Source organism: Lasioglossum baleicum, chromosome 9, assembly GCF_051020765.1.
Source record: "Lasioglossum baleicum chromosome 9, iyLasBale1, whole genome shotgun sequence".
Classification (NCBI taxonomy): Eukaryota; Metazoa; Arthropoda; class Insecta; order Hymenoptera; family Halictidae; genus Lasioglossum; species Lasioglossum baleicum.
Window position 1 is genome coordinate 17471188 of NC_134937.1, and position 18503 is coordinate 17489690.

The window sequence follows — 18503 nt, forward strand, 5'->3', positions numbered from 1 at the left end:
GTTAAAAATAACATCTTTATCGCGGGTGTACATAACATTGTTTGGTTGAGCCATGTACATGTAAAAGAAGATAAAAGTGGCGAGACAATGATGTATTCAACAGTCTGTTTTTTTTTTATTAACAATTCTATATATTACAAGAAATAACTTTTGTATAATGTGGTATAATAAAATAAAAACGGCCACAGCCACAGTAACAAGCGGTGCTGCATCGTTGTATTCCCCATGATATTTATCGAGCCATATATCGTTCGGAACGCGTTCAATTTCTGTACAGTTTCGGGAATCCTTCCGGCGGTGGTTGCAGCCAGTTCTCCTTCGGGTAGACCGTGTCCTGCGTCTCGATTATGTGGAAAGTGTACGCGTTCCGCGGCTTACTGCTCTTGTTCGGGTTCGAGAAATGCACCACCTGTCCGTGGATCACGACGCACGTGCCCTTCTTCGCTGGCACCGGCCGGAAGCTGCTCAGCTGGTAGCACGGCAGCCCTCCGTCGTATATCAACAGGTCCTTCGAGTCCGGGTCCTTGTTTCTGATGAAACGACGGTGGACACCGCTCGTATGGGAGCCCGGCGCAAACCATAGGCACCCGTTCTCCTGAGTAGCGTCGTCCAGAGCGATCCAGATACCGACCACCGAGACCGGGTCCGTGTACAAGTACGACGCGTCTTGGTGCATGGATCCTGTAACAAAAGTTTCGTTCAATTCGAAATTGTTGGAAGAAGTAACCGTTCAATTATTTAGTTACTATTTCTTGCAATCAATGCAGACAATTTTTATTTCGTATAAAGATCCACGGTATTTGTACAGAAGAAAATGCAAAGAAATCAGTACAGGATGATAAGAAATAACGGAGTTAAACATTTCTTATTATAATTCTGTCAAATCGACGAATTTTGAAAAACCAACTGATAACAACCATAACATAGACCTTTACTATTCATATATTTAACCCTTTGCAGTCGGAGCTATTTGAACTGCAAAATTAAACTTTCTTTCCGATCTAGAATATTTCCATTCCTTGCGATTTTTAACATTTTGTAGATATGAAATTGGTATAGTACCTCATACAATAACTAAATGTTTAATAATTGATTAGATACCGATATATTTAATAGTGTAAACAATATTTTGAATAATGGTACAGCAATTTTTAGTGGTGCCTCAGAGGGGACAACCGAGTGCAAAGGGTTGAGAAGTTTCGAAGTGGCCACCCTTTGAGCCGATTCAGAGGCTCAAACGTGTTTTGAAATTTTCTTCTGACGTCATTCGGTCCCACACCCGGCGCAGAGATTTTTTCAGCGACTCGAAACTTTTATGGGGCTGAGCACAGGCCCTGGCCTCCAAAATCGACCAAACGCTGGAGTTCATAGAGTTGAGATCCGGTGAGTACGGCCGCCATTCCGCAGATGTGATGAAACCTGGAAAATGGGATTTGCTAGGGTTTTCGTGGATCAAGGGGTCAAAATCAACCAAGAAGTGTATCGACGGGACATTCTCGAAGCCGTCGTACTTCTGTGGGCCCAACAGCACCTCGGCGATCCGGAAGGACGTTACAGCAGGATTCCGCGCCGGCCCACAGGGCGAAAACGACTCAGGAGTGGCGCAAAGCCCATTGTCCAGGTTTCATCGCATCTGTGGAATGGCCGCCGTACTCACCGAATCTCAACCCGATGGACTACAGCGTGTGGTCGATTTTGGAGGCCAGGGCCTGTGCTCGGCCCCATAAAATATTTGGAGTCATTGAAAAAATCTCTGTACCAGGAGTGGGACCGAATGAAACCAGAAGAGCAGCGGCCCATTGCCGAAAATTTCAAGACACGTTTGAGCCTCTGTATCGGCGCAAAGGGTGGCCATTTCGAAACTTCTTAAATATATGAATACTAAAGGTCCATGTTATGGTTGTTATTATTTGGTTTTTCAAAATTGGTCAATTTGACAGAATTATATTATAATAAGAAATGATTAACTCCGTTATTTCTTGTCACCCTGTAGATCAACTGCAGAACGGTAAAAACATTCAATCCAATACGTTTGTCTGGTAAATCATCCCTTACTTTGCGTGCCAGTGGACGGGTTCTTGTAAAGGATCATGGATTGACAAATGGCTGGCTCTTTGTAATCTAGCTGGAACATCAGTTCCTTGATCCTTTCGTCGAACGAGTATTTCTTGAACGTAGGATGCTGCCAATGCACCGCGTGACCGACCTGTTTTTGTTTCAAATTAATTATTATAATATCAAACTAATATTGGTAGTTGAAGATCGAAGAGTTGCAACGTCCGGTTATGTTACCTTGTGCAAAGCTACTTCAGGTGCCACCTGCAACTTGCCCTCACTGTTCAACGTGTCTATTTCGTAGAACATTCTAACTGTGTTAGCGCTCTCCAGGAAATAATTATCATTAGTCTGAAACAATTATTATTTTCAATTCTAAGTTCGAACTATTGGCAATGGCGATACGAAAGAATTTTGTCATACCTGTTTCGACGTATCCGTGTTGAACATGAATCGCTCGTTCTCCGGCGGCATGTTTTTCGGGAACTCCGCGACTGCGGCTTTCATTTCTTCGACCTCCTCCGGTTTGAAGAAATCCTCCAGGACGACGAAGCCATCTCTCTCGTACTGCGTCACACAAAATTCTTTTATTAGACTAGTTTGTATACTGTAAGTGTGTGTGCAGACGTAATTGATTTAAACCTTATTTACTGTCGACTCAAAGTACATTGATTTCTGAATAGAAATATAAAAAGACAATAGAAGACGTTACTTTTTAAGTCGATTGAAAGAGTTTCTTGCAATTGACATGGACAATTTTTTTTGGAAGTTGAAGAATTAATAAATGAGTAATAAATGAACTCGGACAATGGTGTCTAACATCATTCTCTGCCTCCTGGGATAAACAGGATTTCCGAAGCTTCTCCTTCGCTCTCTATGTGCCCACGGAAGCGCATTAAAACGTGTTTACTTAAAATCTTAATATACCAAATTTCTCCGGAGATGAATCATTTTTACTCCCTCCTGCCAGCGTACCAATAAGTCGTTTAATTGAAATTTCGCCGAGAAAATTGGAGATGTTACACCGCGCTACATGTCCGCTGGAGCGAAATAAACAACTTTTCGTCTTAGAACGCAATATGAGAGTCACCTTGTTCGTTGTGTGTATATTATGCTAAGTTTTTCGATGCCAGAAAGTAGAGAGACAATAAAACAATTTCCTTCTCGAGCGCATTCTTCGTTCATTTAATTCAGATCTACGGACGATCAGTTTAATAAACAATAATCTTTCAACGTGAGCGCTGAGGAAGGACAATCGAATTTCATATCCTATTTGACTTCAGTTATGTTTTTTGAATAATCTCATTCTAAATTTAGATCGGAGAAATAATTATTTATCTTTCCATCACATATTGGTTTCTCACTTTTTTGTCAATTTGACACCAAAGGACATATCAACTTGCGAAAACGAGGGACGGGTGCGGCTCGAAAGAAGAAACACGTCTCTATTTAACTTCATGTTGTTATTATAACCGATCAGACTGCGGATCTTTATGCAAAATAAAATTGTTTAGCATTGATTGTGGTAAGCAGGAATAACATAAAAATTGATTTCGTCCCATAAAGAGTTTGTTATATTAAAAGTAACAATACAACATTCTTGAATTTTGTTAATCTTTTGCTGTTTCATATTTTACCCAACCAATTTCCTCATAAATGCATAAAGATCCGCAGTCTATAACCGATATAGAAAACTGTTATTTCGCATTAAGATCCGCGGTCTAGTAATTACAAACGGATGGATCGCGGAAGCCAGCCTCTCGGCCGTCCTTGCAGTTGGAAAAGAACGTGGCAAAACAGGTTCTAGTCGGATTGTAATGAACGCTGCTACCTACGTGTTTGGAAAAATGTGCCGAGCACGTGGTATATTTAGCGAACACGTCGTCGATGTCCAGCTGTAAACAGGCCAAACGTTTATATTATCCATTGTCATGGAAACTCGACACTTATCGTCTTTAGTCTTTTCCTCTCTTTCTATATCCACTCTCTGAACAGCACTTTGTCCCAAAATTGAAAAATATTTTTAGAAGAAGGATCATATTTTATAATTTACAATTTTGAAAAATCTATGGTACATGGCCAAACACTTTTTAACCCCTTGCCGTATCATTTTCTTTACAGTTACAGCGATTAAAACGTCTTTGTTCTCGTATAATTAATAAAGCAATTAAAAATTATTTAAATTCAATATCTTTCCCGTAAATACATGTTCTGTATTTTTATTTTACAATTAATTAATTTAATTAAAATTTGTTGGCGTGGTGGAACCGTTTTTGAAAATGTCGCTCGGCAGCGAACGTGTTAATAGGCTTCCGATCGGTAAAGTGTTCAGAAGTCAGACATTTTTATTTTTTGTTTCGGAGTTGCGAGTACGCATATGAATATTTTCTAAAAAATATCTTAAGAATCAGTTTCTCTGTTCGTTACTTTTTTCCCCCTTTATATATTTTCTGTCGGCGTGGGCGGTTGGTTGCACGTTTGTATTTACTGCACGATGAAGTCCAATTTTTCGTCGCGTCGTTCATGACGATCGTTAAACGCGATAGATAAGGATACAGTGAGGAACGGTTATGCTCGATAGTAAATCTTTCTGGCTGGTCGTTAGTATAGCTCGAGTACCCGGTTCTCGAAAAGTAAAGGCTCTATTGGCTCTCATCCCTCCCTCCGCTTACCAATTTCATTGGCCCCTGGCGTCGAATTGACACAATGGCAAAGAAAATTCCTCTGAGAATGTACGAGTGCATTATTGCACTTTGTACTATTTTATTAAATATACTAATAAGAAAGTTACTGTTCGAACAAAATCGTGACACATTTTTTTTCCCAACCCTTCTTTAAAATTCATCGGCAAACGGCAAGATTTGTATTCGTTTCCAGAAGGAGTATGTACCTACTGAATGTAATAAAATATAATGAATCTAGTTATAAATAAATTGAGCCCTACTGTATGTACATTAGATTCTACTTGGCTCCAATTCGTTTAAATTATTCACGCTGATTCGGAACCTCGTCTGCTGTTGGCCGAGTTTATGGCTGCCGAAGAACCCTCGCTGTTAATCTATTTATTTGCCTGCATTGTTTCAGCATTAATTGCTTCTTTAAAATTTACGTGCTCATCAATCTTCTTGTCCCAAGAACGAGGTAACAGCGACAAAAGAGAAAAAATCGTCCCAAGAAAGCGGAGTAATCGTGTCATGGGACCGGAATCAAACTCTTGCATGTCGATGAAGTCGAGCGAAAATGTGTTCTGCACAGCTTCATGCACGAAAATAGGCGCGTAATCATTCGACAGGTGGGCGGAAGAGACGTGTGGTCACTAGTACCGAAATAAACGAAAACACGAAACATTATAGAAACGTTTAGCCCCTTCTGCTTACGATTTGTACCGATTATGCCAGACTTGTACCGCTGCGGAGACTCAATTCGAAGAAAGAAATTAACGATTTACAATGGCTCCTCTGTCTTGCAACAGATGCATAAAATGTTTACTTTGCCCATCTAGTTGTTGGTAAACATTTCCTTCTTCAATCATTTCTGCAGAATGCGTAATAATCGTCTGTTTAGTATAGAAAGCTCTTTACGTATTCATGGGAGAAATGAGTAGGTGAAGTTCAAAACAATTTAATTTACAATTTCAAAACTTTACCTACCGGAAGCCTATTAATAGGACTTTCAATAATTGTGCTGTACCGAAAGAAAGCATATCTTCCATATTGCATCTTGAATGAAACTATTAGATGACTTTATATGAGGGTGACTTGTTAGTTCACGATGAAAATTGCTGTTGCTATTGAATGTTCCAGTAAAAAGTGTTCAGCCATGTGCCATAGATTTTTCAAAATTATGCAATAATCACCGGTCGGTGATGTGTTAAAACTATGTTATTTTCAACTTTAAACAAGAATTTTGTACCTGGCTACCGTGCCTTACAAGTGATAACAAAATTGAAGCCATTCAGGGATTGTTTTCTTCCTCGATCATTTCAGTAATCGAAAGTAAAATATCAGATTGCAATAAATGCATGAAATCCTGTAGTTTACTCGTGACGTTTCAGAGCATACTTTTATGCCTCAAACATAAATTAATCCGTGACCATCCGAGAATATGAAAATCTAGAATAATTGTGTTACTTGCTAATGAAGGTATTGAAGGAGTTAGGGGCTAGTAGAGTAGGATCAGAATGTTTACAGACGAATTAGCGAAAAACGGGAAAAAAAGAAATGAAGTTTTTCGGGAGTATTTCGAGTCCGGTGAATTCGATTCAACAGTCTCTCAAAGCCGTCCTACATACATGGATCCAATTGTTCCGTGGGCACTGTATACAGGGAATTCTTTAAAAGATTTTCCCGATATTCGTGGATGAGTCAGGTGAGCGCGAGCGTGAATCGACCAGTCGAGAATAGAAAGGCGCTCGCAGCGCGCGTGTGGGCGTTCATTCTTCTTCGTGAATGGACACGGTGCAGTCTTTCGCGTTTTCATGGGTCCGCGAGCCCGGGTTTCACGTGCTCGTTAGAAGAAAGTAACGACCAAACCTCGGGACCGATTGTTCTTTCGCGAGAGAGACCGAGCACTATCTCGGACAACAATAAAATCTTTAATCGCGACAAATAACGCGACTAAGGCTTCTCAATTATTTCACCGGTTATCGTTTAATCACTGCTGTTACAGCTTGTCTGTCGTGCAATTGTAACTGCAGTGAAATGTTGCGTAGCTGCGAACGACTCTGTCGGGACGATGCAACTTTTAAGGGGGCAGAATGATGAGCATAGTTAATCGCTTCGTTGGCGATCACAAAAGACTAATAGTAATCTACTGCGGACTTTTATGCGAAATAAAAATATCGATTGCAACATACATGAGCTAGCTACACATTTACATTTTGTTTTAATCATTTAATCAATTTATCCAATGTGTGTGGAACCCTTTGCACTCGAATGGCGACTGTAAGGCGCCAGTAAAAATGGCCACACCGGTATTCAAAACAGTTTCAATATTATTAAATTCGTCTGTTTCCTATAAATTGTGAGAAGCTCAACTGTTACATGAGAAACCTGGTTAAATTTCATGTGCACAATGTAAAAAAGATTACATAGAATAAAAATGTTCTCGGTCGAAAGAAATGATTTTGGGTTTCGAATTAAAATTGCTTCGAGTGCAAAAGGTTAATTGAATATCTCAGAAATGAATGATGGATGGATTTGTGATTTGCGTATTGCAGTAAATAATCGACTAGCTTCTTTAGATTAAAAGGAAATAGTCCATGAAGATCAACGGGAGATGTAATCATGATTTCGTGGAAAATCTAAGAAAGAAAATTATTGTTGAGGCGGGCAGAAGTTAGTCAATGGAGGTGAAATCAGAAATTCGAAATATTACGTGTTAAATTCGAATGTTCTAATTAGAAAAATAGAATGGATATTTCTGGCGACGTGGCCGAGTAACCCCGAAAATCGGAGCACGAATTCCAGCCTAAGAAAAACGAAAGAAGCTCGACACCCCTGGGGGGCGATCGAGAAAGATGACGGCAAGACTAGGACGCTCTGTATTTTTAGTCGAACACTGTTTACTAAGGACAGGGACTCGGTGATAAATTATCGAAATGTTCCGCGCGCACTGATCTATGGCCTCGCGATAATCTACGTTCCTTCGACTCTTCCTCCTTCGGATACTTGCTTATTCAGCGAACGAAGTGCCGGTTGTGGATCCGTTTCGACCAGATCAGCGAGTCAGATCTCATTTCACACTCTTCGGGGGGGTTCTCTCAATACCTGACTTTTCTATTTACGAGTATCGAGATTGTAAAGTTATTACTAGACTGCGGATCTTTATGTATTTGAAGCAAAATCGAGTAGATGAAATTCAAAATTGTTGGAGAATTTTCAAAATTCAACATGTCGATACATGATTTCTCCTCCGTTAAAATCATTAAGGGAAGAAATAACATCAAATTTGGTTTCTATTTCTTGCAATCGACGCAAGCAATTTTTATTTTGAGATTTTAAAGTACAATAAAACTGTAGAAGATCTGTAAAACTGGACACACAACTTAACCGTTAATTACATATATTGTTTTTCAGACGCAAAAAATGTCTCTTTGAGAATGATCCACATAAGGATCGAAACGTCGAGAAGCATGTTTAATTAATTGCACACATTTGCTGGTTTTCTATAAATCATCGAACCCTGCGCCGAAATCATAAAATTTATTATATATTTAATTTTCGATCGAGAAGAGTTCACCTTTAACCGTTAATTGCACGAGTCAAATGGAAAAGAAGTATCGCGACTTCAGTATGAACATTTTAGAAAAATCATGTTCAATTTGGTGGTGTACAACGTTTAGAAACTGGATTTCCAGTAGGTGCAAGATTGAAACTACAGGAAAAAATTGATCGATATCTCGTAGAGGAGCGAATAACGATTGGAGTATGATCTATATGGGGAAAGGATCCACTCTATATCCTGGCGAAACGTTGCGCGAGTGAATATCTCGAGTAATCAAAAGTTTGTCCGAGTCCGCCGATAAATATTCGCAGCAACAATGGCGCGACACAACGAGCCACGCGCGCGCGCTCGCCTTTCTCGTTTTAATTTCGTTTATTACAAAGCGTGCGCGGGATTGTTTCAATAAAAAGTGTCTCGAATCACCGCGCGGCGCCCGACTTCGCTCTCGTTACATGAAAATTTGCATCTGGGGAGGAGGAGAGAGGCTGGCAGAAAGAACTGCAGCGTAGATCGGGTTGCAACGCATTGTTCCGTTCTCTCAAGTGGATTTTTATATGTTCGCGTGAATAAAAGAGGAACAAGGGGTGAAACGCGGAGAGGGGGGACCCCCGTAAGTGTTTGAACGCGAGCTACGACCAGAGGAGAGGGAACTTTTAATGAAGAGCCCTGTGTAGTGCACAGAATACGCGTATTAATCTTTCCCGGTGGAAAGCGCGCGTCATTTTAATTGCTCCTCGATGCTGCATCGTAATTGCAAATGTTTCAAGGGACGGGGAAGCAATATTAAGCTTTTCCGAGGTTCGACATTTTCGTACGAGAATTAAGGATCGAATCTGCTTCGCTAATTTTGAAAAATTCATCTTTTTTTCGGAGTAAGTGGAATCGGTTGACCATGATCAGACGCGTTAGCCGATTCCTATCTAATGGCGCGCGTGTTCGCTCAATCTTTCAATTAATAACTGAAGAATTATCTAATATATATGTATATTTTGGGTTGGCAAGAAAGTAATTTCGTATTCTAAGGTGAAATAGAGCCTAATTTTTCATGCAAGTAATGAATTTTAATGAATAAGTTATTTTCTCTTCTGTTCGATGATCTTTTGCCAAAAATAATAAATAAGGAAATATTTGATTGATCAAAGTTCATCGCTTGAATAAAACAATTCGGTTTTACTACATCTTAAAATACCGAAATTGCTTTCTTGCCAACCCAATATAATATTAGATAGGTTTTCAGTTCTTAGCATTTTAAAAGTGTAAAAACATGTACAAAGAATCAGAGTAATTAATGTCACTTGTCTCGGTTGTAAACACTTTGTGATTCGGTAAATAATAATCCAATACTAGTATGTACAACAGTTAGTACATTAAAAGATTTTGTACAATGAAATAATACTCTCGCAGAAAACGAACAACTGTGGTTACAAAATCGCACAATGATTAGATGTGAATTGACAATTGTCGTTATCTTGGTTTAGCAAAAAGAAGCGGACGTTGTTTTTACTTCGATGCAATAGATAGCTCTGGTTCACATTAAAGAACACTCGATTGTTGCCACAAATAAACCGTGATCACCAGTTTCCTTCCGAGTCGAGAAGCTAAGTTTCCAGAAATATTGAACTTCTTTCGGTTTATTAAAAGTTACTTCTCTTCCATGGTATCGGGTTGGCTCGCTTTCTATACTTGTTGTGCGGGACAACTTCTTCAATTAAGGCTCGAAAGAATTGAAATTTAATTAGTCTTCCCTTTCTTGTTTGTATCAAAATAGATTGTAAAAGAATCCAAGGATCCATTCAAGAAATATATCCTGTGCCTTCGTTCTTTTCTCTTGCCGAAAGTAATGTAAAATTCTTTTCCTTCAATTTCTTAATACTAATCTTCTATAAGATAAAAAGAGAATTTATAGTTTATCTACTTTAATGTCCTAATAGTTTCATCTCGTGTTAAAATAAACGAGAAAGTTTTAGTTAGTTCTAAATAAACATTGACTAAACATTTTTCTTCGAATTCTCCGTGAAATTTCCGAATATTTAAATATCATATCGTAGATAGAGCGTCGGCGAACAAAACGAATATAAGAATAAAAAGAACATAAGCGTTCAGGCAGCTATCGCGCGATTCCCACGTCCCGTTCCCCGTAAAAAGAAATGAAATTCTTCCGTTTTCTCGTCGGACTCGCAGGGCCGCGTTTATTTTAAGGTTGCGTGGGAGAGTTCGAGGCGTCTTTTTGCCGTCCGAATGCATAGATAATGTGCGTTGGCCTCCCTTGGCCTTCTAATCGTCACCTAAACCGAAATCTAAAAATGGAACCTCGATGCCATGCCGGCCGCCGACACTGTCGAAAAGATGGACCAGGGTTGGACCACGTGTACCCGATTGCTTGCATCCTCTTCGACGAGTTCTATATCGCGGGAGGTCGTCGACGAGTCTTATTTCGAAAACGATTTCCGACGTCTCGCTTTCGCTTGCCTTGCCCTCCCATCCCGGTCCTTGACCTTCGAAAATCGATTCGCCTGTTTTATCCGACGACAATGCGTTATCGCCGCGACGCACGGTGCGTTCACAATGGACGAAAATGAAAGAAATCAAATTTCGTGTTGCTGTTTCAAACCCTCCTAGTTATGTATTACCAAGGGAAGTAATGACTAGACTGCGGATTTTATGTATTTGTGACAAAAATTAGTAGATGTAATTTAAAACGGTAGAAAAATTAAAACAAATGCAGACTAATTTTAATTATGACACGGCTATACTAATTTTAATTTGTTAAAATTATTAAAGAAAGTCTTTTTATATTTTTCATTTACTTTTTTCGGATACATATAACAAAAAGTTGCTTTTTGTCGCTTCGATGTGGAGGTTGCTTAACGATCGACGTTCGAGGAAGTTATCGCCGCGGATCGTTCGACCGGAATGTATATCGTGCTCGAAAGTTTGACGATTTTGCGAATTCGTTCGGTGTAACGCGCGGAATAAAGGGAAAACGATCCGCGGGCATTATATCGGCACGCATATCGGTCGTATGAAAATATCGGTGTAATTAATGAGACGCTAATCGGACCGTCGATAATTTCAGTTAATAAAACGACGGGATAAAATGACAGTGATCCGCGCAGGTATCGCAAATATTGAAAATACCCATGATCGAATCGTGTGCAGATAATGAGCGAATTAGTAACACTTTGCTTAATAGAGGTGCAAATAAAATGGCGATAATGTTATCGCCGATATGTTGCGCCCCGAACGACAGCTGACGTCGCTGCTGAAATCGGCCTGGTAAGTCGATAATCATTTCTGCGGTGTTCCGCAAATCGATGGAATCATTAACGCTCCACGGAAGAAACCCGTGGGATAATAGTTGGCATGTTTTAAATATCAATATTGATAACCGAGTGTATAACCCGGCGGTAATTTATCAGTGGGATATCTCTGCGAATTGAAAAGTGTTTCAACAAGACAAGAATTATACTAGGAAACATCTAAAAGATAATCTCCATTCGAATAATTTTTGCAGGCTTTTGCTATTTGTTGTTAGGCTATGCTTATGCAAATTTGTACTTTATCAATGTAAGTTTCTGTACGACAAAAATGATGTCCGAGCTGTGTTCAATTTGGCAAATATTATTTGACCAACACTTTGCATAATATCTTGTTTATACTAGATTCTATCGTTATCTACTTCTCCGTGACGTCAATACCCATCGATATTAGAATGTCAATATGGAAAGTTTTCGTTATGGTTGTTTATTGTCGTCGGTTATCACCTCACTGCGAATTTTATGGGCTCGTGATAAAAATGGGAGAGCAATATTTTCAACGGTGGAAAGATCGAAAACTGATAACACGATGCATTGAGAGAAGATGCAATTTTTATTTTGCACGAACAACTAGAAGCACCGAAGAATCAAATCATCTTGCTTCGAGATTTCGATTGACTTTGATCTCGCTATTTGCATGAATAAACCAATTTGTCGAGACATGAAATCGAATTGGGCTATTGTGACCCGTCAGGTGGTTCTACGATTAATTAAGCGATCCTCTTGAGATAGTTTGAAGGCAATTAACATTGCTAGGCGTATAGAATTTATTAGCTGGTTATGATTATCGTCGTCTCGTAGTTTTAATGAAACTAACAAGCCCATAGTTTCTAATATAAGCTATAAGAGTGCGTTTATAGAAATTTCCTGAACGTAGAAAAGTCATTCAGAGTCAACTGGTTAAAACCCCGATGTCGAGAATTTTTGTCACATAGCTCTAGAGTTAATTAAGCAAGTTTTTCACATCAATCTCTATAAAGTGTCTCAGTTATCAAATTAGCAAGCTTGGGACTGAAATTGAGGCATTTTAATCTTGACTGAACTTAGAAAAATGTGGAAACGAATAATTGAATTGTTTTAATCCGTCAGGTGGTTGCAGTGCTAATTAAGCGATTCTTCAAACGATCTCTATAAATTTTCTTGGTTATCAAACTGACAATTTTCTAATGGAAATGAGCAGGGTGCATTTACCGAGATTCCGATCTCGACTTTGATCTCGGCGTCGTCCGCGCGAATAAACCAATTTGTTAAGACACGGAGCCGAAACGGCCGATTGCCAGCCATCAGGTGGTTCCAGTGTTAATTAAACGATGCTCTAGAGACAATTCAAAGGCAATTAACGTGGCCGGGTGTCTATATAAACATGTTTGGGACGCAGTCCGCAACAGTAGGATGCTGACCCCCACGAATCGAGAGGTCGGGCTCGATTATGTCAGTCTTCTTCGGTGACGACACCGACGCGCGACGACGCTCGGGCATCGAACGGTGAACAGTCCATTGGTCTCTCGTTTCTGATTTCGTCACCTGCTCGAGAGACTGCGATTCGCTTTTAGCGAGACCGTATATAGCGTCGCGATCGATCCAAGGATCGTTTAAGGGGGTATTCTCGTTTTCGAGGCCGTTTTTTCCACGAATTTTTCGGAATTTCTTTCAGGACAACTATCGAACCTTCTCCACCGGAATTTTCCACGTGTGTTCACCGGTATTCGGAGTACACGTGCGATTTTTTTCAAGTTTAATTAATCGAAATTATACGAGTTATACACTAACGAGCATAACTGATTCAACACAGTTTAAATCAGAATAACTTTTTTATGAATGGACCAAACGACTTCAATTTCTCTGTAAGGCTAGAAGAATTAGTTTAGTAATTGACGTCTAAAGAATATTTCAAGATTTTCGGCCATTTTACCACACTTTTGATAGTTTATACCTCGTAAACCAATTAACCAATTTCAGTGAAATTTTCAGAGCGTATATCATTTATACGAATTGACGAAACACATCTTTTACATTTCCGTTATTGGCCCAGCTAAAAAGTAGCGTAAATCAATTTTTACTATTTTCTTTTTCGCAATTCCGACCAATTGCATTTTTTCAAAAGATTTTTTAGACGTCAATTACTAAACTAATTCTTCTAGCCTTACAGAGCCTTCTTTGGTCCATTCATAAAAAAGTTATTCTGATTTAAAGTGTGTTGAATCAGTTATGCTCGTTAGTGTATATATTTCTGTAGAGCATGTTTTGAAAATATTTTGAAGTGGAACAAAAAATCGAGTTATTTATTAATCAGTGTGAAAGCGGTAATGGTCCGAATTAAAATAAATTAAAAATTTCGGTTTTTTATCTGATTTGATTATGTATGAAATGATGCTTGTTTGTCTGTTGATACAAGCTGCTATTTTCGACAGTGGAAGCAACAAATTACACAAGAAAGTTTCCAGTCGACCCTTGACACGAGATGTCACTCTTAAACAATCATAGAAATACGTTTGATAAGAGCAGACTTCACAAGATGATTACTTTTCGTGCATTGATACAACCTGTTATTTGTAAACAAAGAGACCAAAACATTTTGATAGTGGCTTAAATAATAACGTCAATATTTTGGCGGGGCGGTGAATGCAGATTTTATGAGATGATTACTCGCGTGTTGATACAAGCTGTTATTTTTACGCTAGCAACACTTCGCTAGTGGAAACAGTCGAGATTTTATGTAACCAAATTTTTGTTATTTCTCAACAAACTGTCAGACCTTCGCGGATTCTGTAAATATTGTATTGCTCGACGTAAATTTCTATTTACAAACAAGGATATCGGACTTCGATAGCGGTTGACACAGAGACTGGAAAAGATAATCTCCGAGCTGTTATTTATAAACAAATAAGTGTATACGTGACTGTAGAGTTGCATCGGCGGATTCCATTGCTGTAATCGATATCAGAGAACCAATAGAATCTCGTAAGACCCTTTTAGTGAGATTATTCCATAATTTGATTCAATTGTAAGGCTCTCGAGGTAAGAAACAAATTGGTAATTAATGTTTCCACGGCAAGCGATTTAATCGAGCTCTACGAACGTATTATAAAATACTGTACCAACCCATTTCGAAACGAAAACTTTAATTAATCGTGTACACTTAGACATCGACATCCATATTCGCATTAACGTCGCGTATCTCGATCGAACGCGCGTTATTAAAAATACAATGACTGCACACTGCGGTAATACGTGAAATTTTTCCAGCGGATCGCTTCATCACGTTTCAGTTCTATCTGCATATTTCGATGTTCCGCCATGCACGCGATAAGAGGACTCAATTTACTGTATCGATCGGAAATTTTTTAGATTAACCAGAGCATTTCGAAAATTTTATTCCACTTTTACCCGCGTGCCACAGTTATTTTCTGCGATATTGCACATTTTCGCAGTATCGACAAAAAAAATCCGCAAACATTACAACGATTTATTTATCGCAACGTTCGAGCACGCGAATATAAATAAATATTGAAACGCATTGCAAGACGAGAAAGAAAAATCTGCGCATCATTATTTCGCTTATGGAGAACCTCGTCGTCCGGACGTTTATTCCTCGCTTTAAACAATCGTTGATATTTACTCGTGGCTTTGTAAATATAGAGCAAACATTCGATGGAAATCCATTTCGATTATGAATTAACAAATCGGTGTTTCTCGCGAAGAAATTTCAGCAAAATTGCCGTGACTAATGGCATTACGTGTCGAACGAAAATTATTGTTCGGAATCACGTTCCGCGAGCGCGGACGAATGACTATACTTTAAAAATAAAATAAAACGTTGCACGCGGTCACGAACAACTTTTGATGAAACATTTCGCCGACCGAAAATTCGAGGGTTAGAATAACAACGGAACTGTTTACCAGCCGCAACTCGATGCACTGGTTGCCAACATGTAGCAGCGCGCGATAGATAAACCGTTCAACACTCGAGTCTATCTACGTATCTTATTAGGTCATCTGGAAAATTAGCTGTTTCGGGTGCAGCGGTAATTATGACTTTTATTTGCGGCGGCAACGGGAAGAGTCACTTTTCCGAGCGCGATCGCGTGGAGTGTATTTCAATAGGATTGTAACAAAAATACAGTTTTTCATCCGGGACGATCCATATTCATCAAACATCGCCGCGCCAAAAGATCAATCATCTGGCCCGCTGAAATATTTCGCGCAACCGAAACAAAAAAAAAATACACGGCAGAGTCATTGAAAAATCAATCGACGAGAGTTCTTTTTTTTTACAAAACGTGTAACGTCGACGATGAATTTGTTTGAATACAAGATACAGTGGACTACCGTGTAACGCGATCGGAGAAATTGTTTAGAAAGACTGTGTCTATACGTGTATTTTCCGTGGCAATCAATGTACAAATAATTTTGTGAAGGGACACTGTCACAGGAGATACATACAGGATGTCCCAAAAATTTTGTACTTCCTTGAAAGGATGCCCGAGGTCCTTTGAAGCAACTTTTTCCTTTGCGAAAATGTTCTCCTCGGCTTCGTGGAGGAGTTATTAACGAAAAACGTGGTCCAATCGCGGTCAGTGGGGCGTGTCGCAGAGCCAGAATCCGCGCTCCGATTGGCCCGTATTTGTTCGTTAATAACTTCTTAACAAAGCCGCGGAGAACATTTCTACAAAGGAAAAAGTTGCTCTAAAAGACCTTGCAAATCCTTTCAAGGAAGTACGACATTTTTGGGACACCCTCGGTCTTTTTAAACAATTTTTTGATCGTAAAATGTTTATATTCTAACGATATTTATTCTCTGTTGACATTATAAATTGTTCTGAAACGAGAAAGTATGGGATGCGAAATGAAAATTGTTCTCAGCACACGGTAGAAATTAAATATGATAGTTGAATTTAAATTGAAGTCGACACTTCCAAGCGCGGTGCCAATTTGCAACTGTTACACAAAGGTTTTCAGCGGCAAATTTATTCAACGTGAGAAGAGATTGTAGACGAGAAGTGAAATTAAACCGACTTCGAGAACATAGTAGAAATGAGTAGTTGCATTTCGATTGAAGTCTGCATTTCAAAAGTGGAAAATTGAAATTAGATATTTTGTCAACGTATAATAGAAATCAATAGTTGTGTTTCAATTAGACGACGTAAAAATGTTTTAATTAAAAATTTCAGGGGAATGAGACAACAATTACGTGAAAAGCATGCCAGCAGCGTTCCTTTGTTGTTCTGACCTAAATATTTACTTTTATTGGAGCCATTAGACATTTTAATGACCGACGATGACTACAGACACTGCTATTAAAAATATATTTTGGGAACTTCATGAACGTCCAAAGTATAATACATGAAAAAATTACAGTCTGCACATCTTTATGTGAAAATACGAATTTTTATAAGTTCATCTGCAGAAAATGGATTCGAACAAAGTCCATTACTGTATTGGTAAAAAACACACTTCATAAATGTTAAAAATATACGTAACGAATACACCGCGGATTTTTATGCAAAAATATAAATTTTTTCCAATCCGTAGAAAATGGAATCGAACCAAATTTATTTGTCTCTGTTGATAAAAATCTACCGTCTCTCCTACCGCCTTGTACTGCTATTTATTTTGTGGTTGCAGTGATTAGAAATTCTTCGTCGTGCAGAATTTCATGGAAAAAGAAGAAACTTTATGAATCTTTGAACTAGTTCAAATTACACTTACCCATATTGTGCATATCAAGTTTGGCCTGTGAGGTGCAGCAAGCGCACAGACAATTTCGGGCCTTATCGTTTCTTTATGAACGGGCAATTTGTACACCTAATGTACATACATATCAAGAGCAACGCGATTTCGTCGACGAATCTAAAAAATGCGTTCCGAGCCGCATGCAAGAGAAGCTTCGCGCGAAAATGCGAATGACGAGGGAGCAATTCGTTGGTCGGGGTCCAAGAAACCCGGGATGACCGTGTCTCTGTGCTGTCAAGATTCCGCGGTTTCGGCGTTTCCACGTGGAGCTGTGGCCAGGTGATGGTTGACGGCCGTGGGCCTTGACTTTAGGTTGTTGCGCGGGTAACGGGGTCGGCGGGACAGTGTGTGGGTAGCTAGAGAGCTCACCTGTGACCGGATGTCCTTCATCTTGTTACGTCTGTCGAAGAGCCGGTTTGGTGTTTTGCTGTTCTGGGTCCGTTGGCCGGGCGGCTGCTTGTCTCGTCGTGTGCCGGGCGAGTTTCTCGTGCGAGTACGTCCGCGGCCGATCGCTCCTACGAAATGACTAGGCGAGCCGGCGCGGGCTGTACACGAAACCTCGGGCCGGGTCGGGCGGAGTCGAGCGGCCGAGTCGTACGTCGTCGGATCGGACCACACCGGACCGGACCGAGTTCGAGTCAGGTTCGGGACAGGGTCGTGAGTCGGGTCGCGCTGTGCACTGCGCAGTCGCCAGATTATTTACCCACCCGCGCCACGGCTTTCCCGCGCGCCTTCTTCTACGCTACCGTCTCGCTTTCGGCACCGTTGGAAAGTTTCGACACCGTTGAGTAATCGTCCGTCAGCTGACCGGATCTCATCTCCGGACTCGCAAGCCGTTTCGCGAAGATAATCGCTATCGAGCGAAGCTGGAAAAATTTCGGATTTGTTGCGTGTTGATGCTCGCTGAAAAATATCCTGAAACCCCCGTACCGGCCCCCGCGCCGGTACCCCGAACAAGGGTTCGCGATTTCGGAAAGTTACCACGACGCCGCGCCGCGCTGATCGGTGATGATGATTAGTGGATCTTCGTGCGAAGTTGAACGTGTCCGAGGGGAACTCGAATTTTAGAGGACTTCTATCTCTTCTTCTTCGTCTTCAGGAATTTTTTCTGTGGATTTTAGTAAACTTTTTTAAAGCGAATACTCTGATCGAAGGTGCACAGTATATTGTACG

At 39.9% G+C, this 18503-nt stretch overlaps 1 protein-coding gene across 1 annotated transcript; it reads right to left on the reverse strand.

The window, feature by feature from the left end:
• Nucleotides 1-93: 93 nt before the first annotated feature.
• On the reverse strand, nt 94-17906 carry Phyhd1 (Phytanoyl-CoA dioxygenase domain containing 1). Its single transcript, XM_076430245.1, has 5 exons — nt 17700-17906; nt 2479-2622; nt 2293-2406; nt 2056-2206; nt 94-681 (listed from the first exon to the last, which is right to left on the reverse strand). The coding sequence occupies exons 1-5, from the start codon at nt 17718-17720 to the stop codon at nt 263-265; spliced, it is 849 nt and encodes a 282-aa protein (XP_076286360.1). The 5' UTR covers nt 17721-17906; the 3' UTR covers nt 94-262.
• Between the last annotated feature and the right edge of the window lie 597 nt (nt 17907-18503).

Coding starts and splice junctions, on each gene's coding strand:
- Phyhd1 (XM_076430245.1), bottom strand. CDS start 17,720: ATGAAGGACATCCGGTCACAG. Junction 2,407..2,478: donor ACACGGATACGTCGAAACAG/GTATGACAAAAT, acceptor TAATTGTTTCAG/ACTAATGATAATTATTTCCT. Junction 2,207..2,292: donor CTGAAGTAGCTTTGCACAAG/GTAACATAACCG, acceptor AAACAAAAACAG/GTCGGTCACGCGGTGCATTG.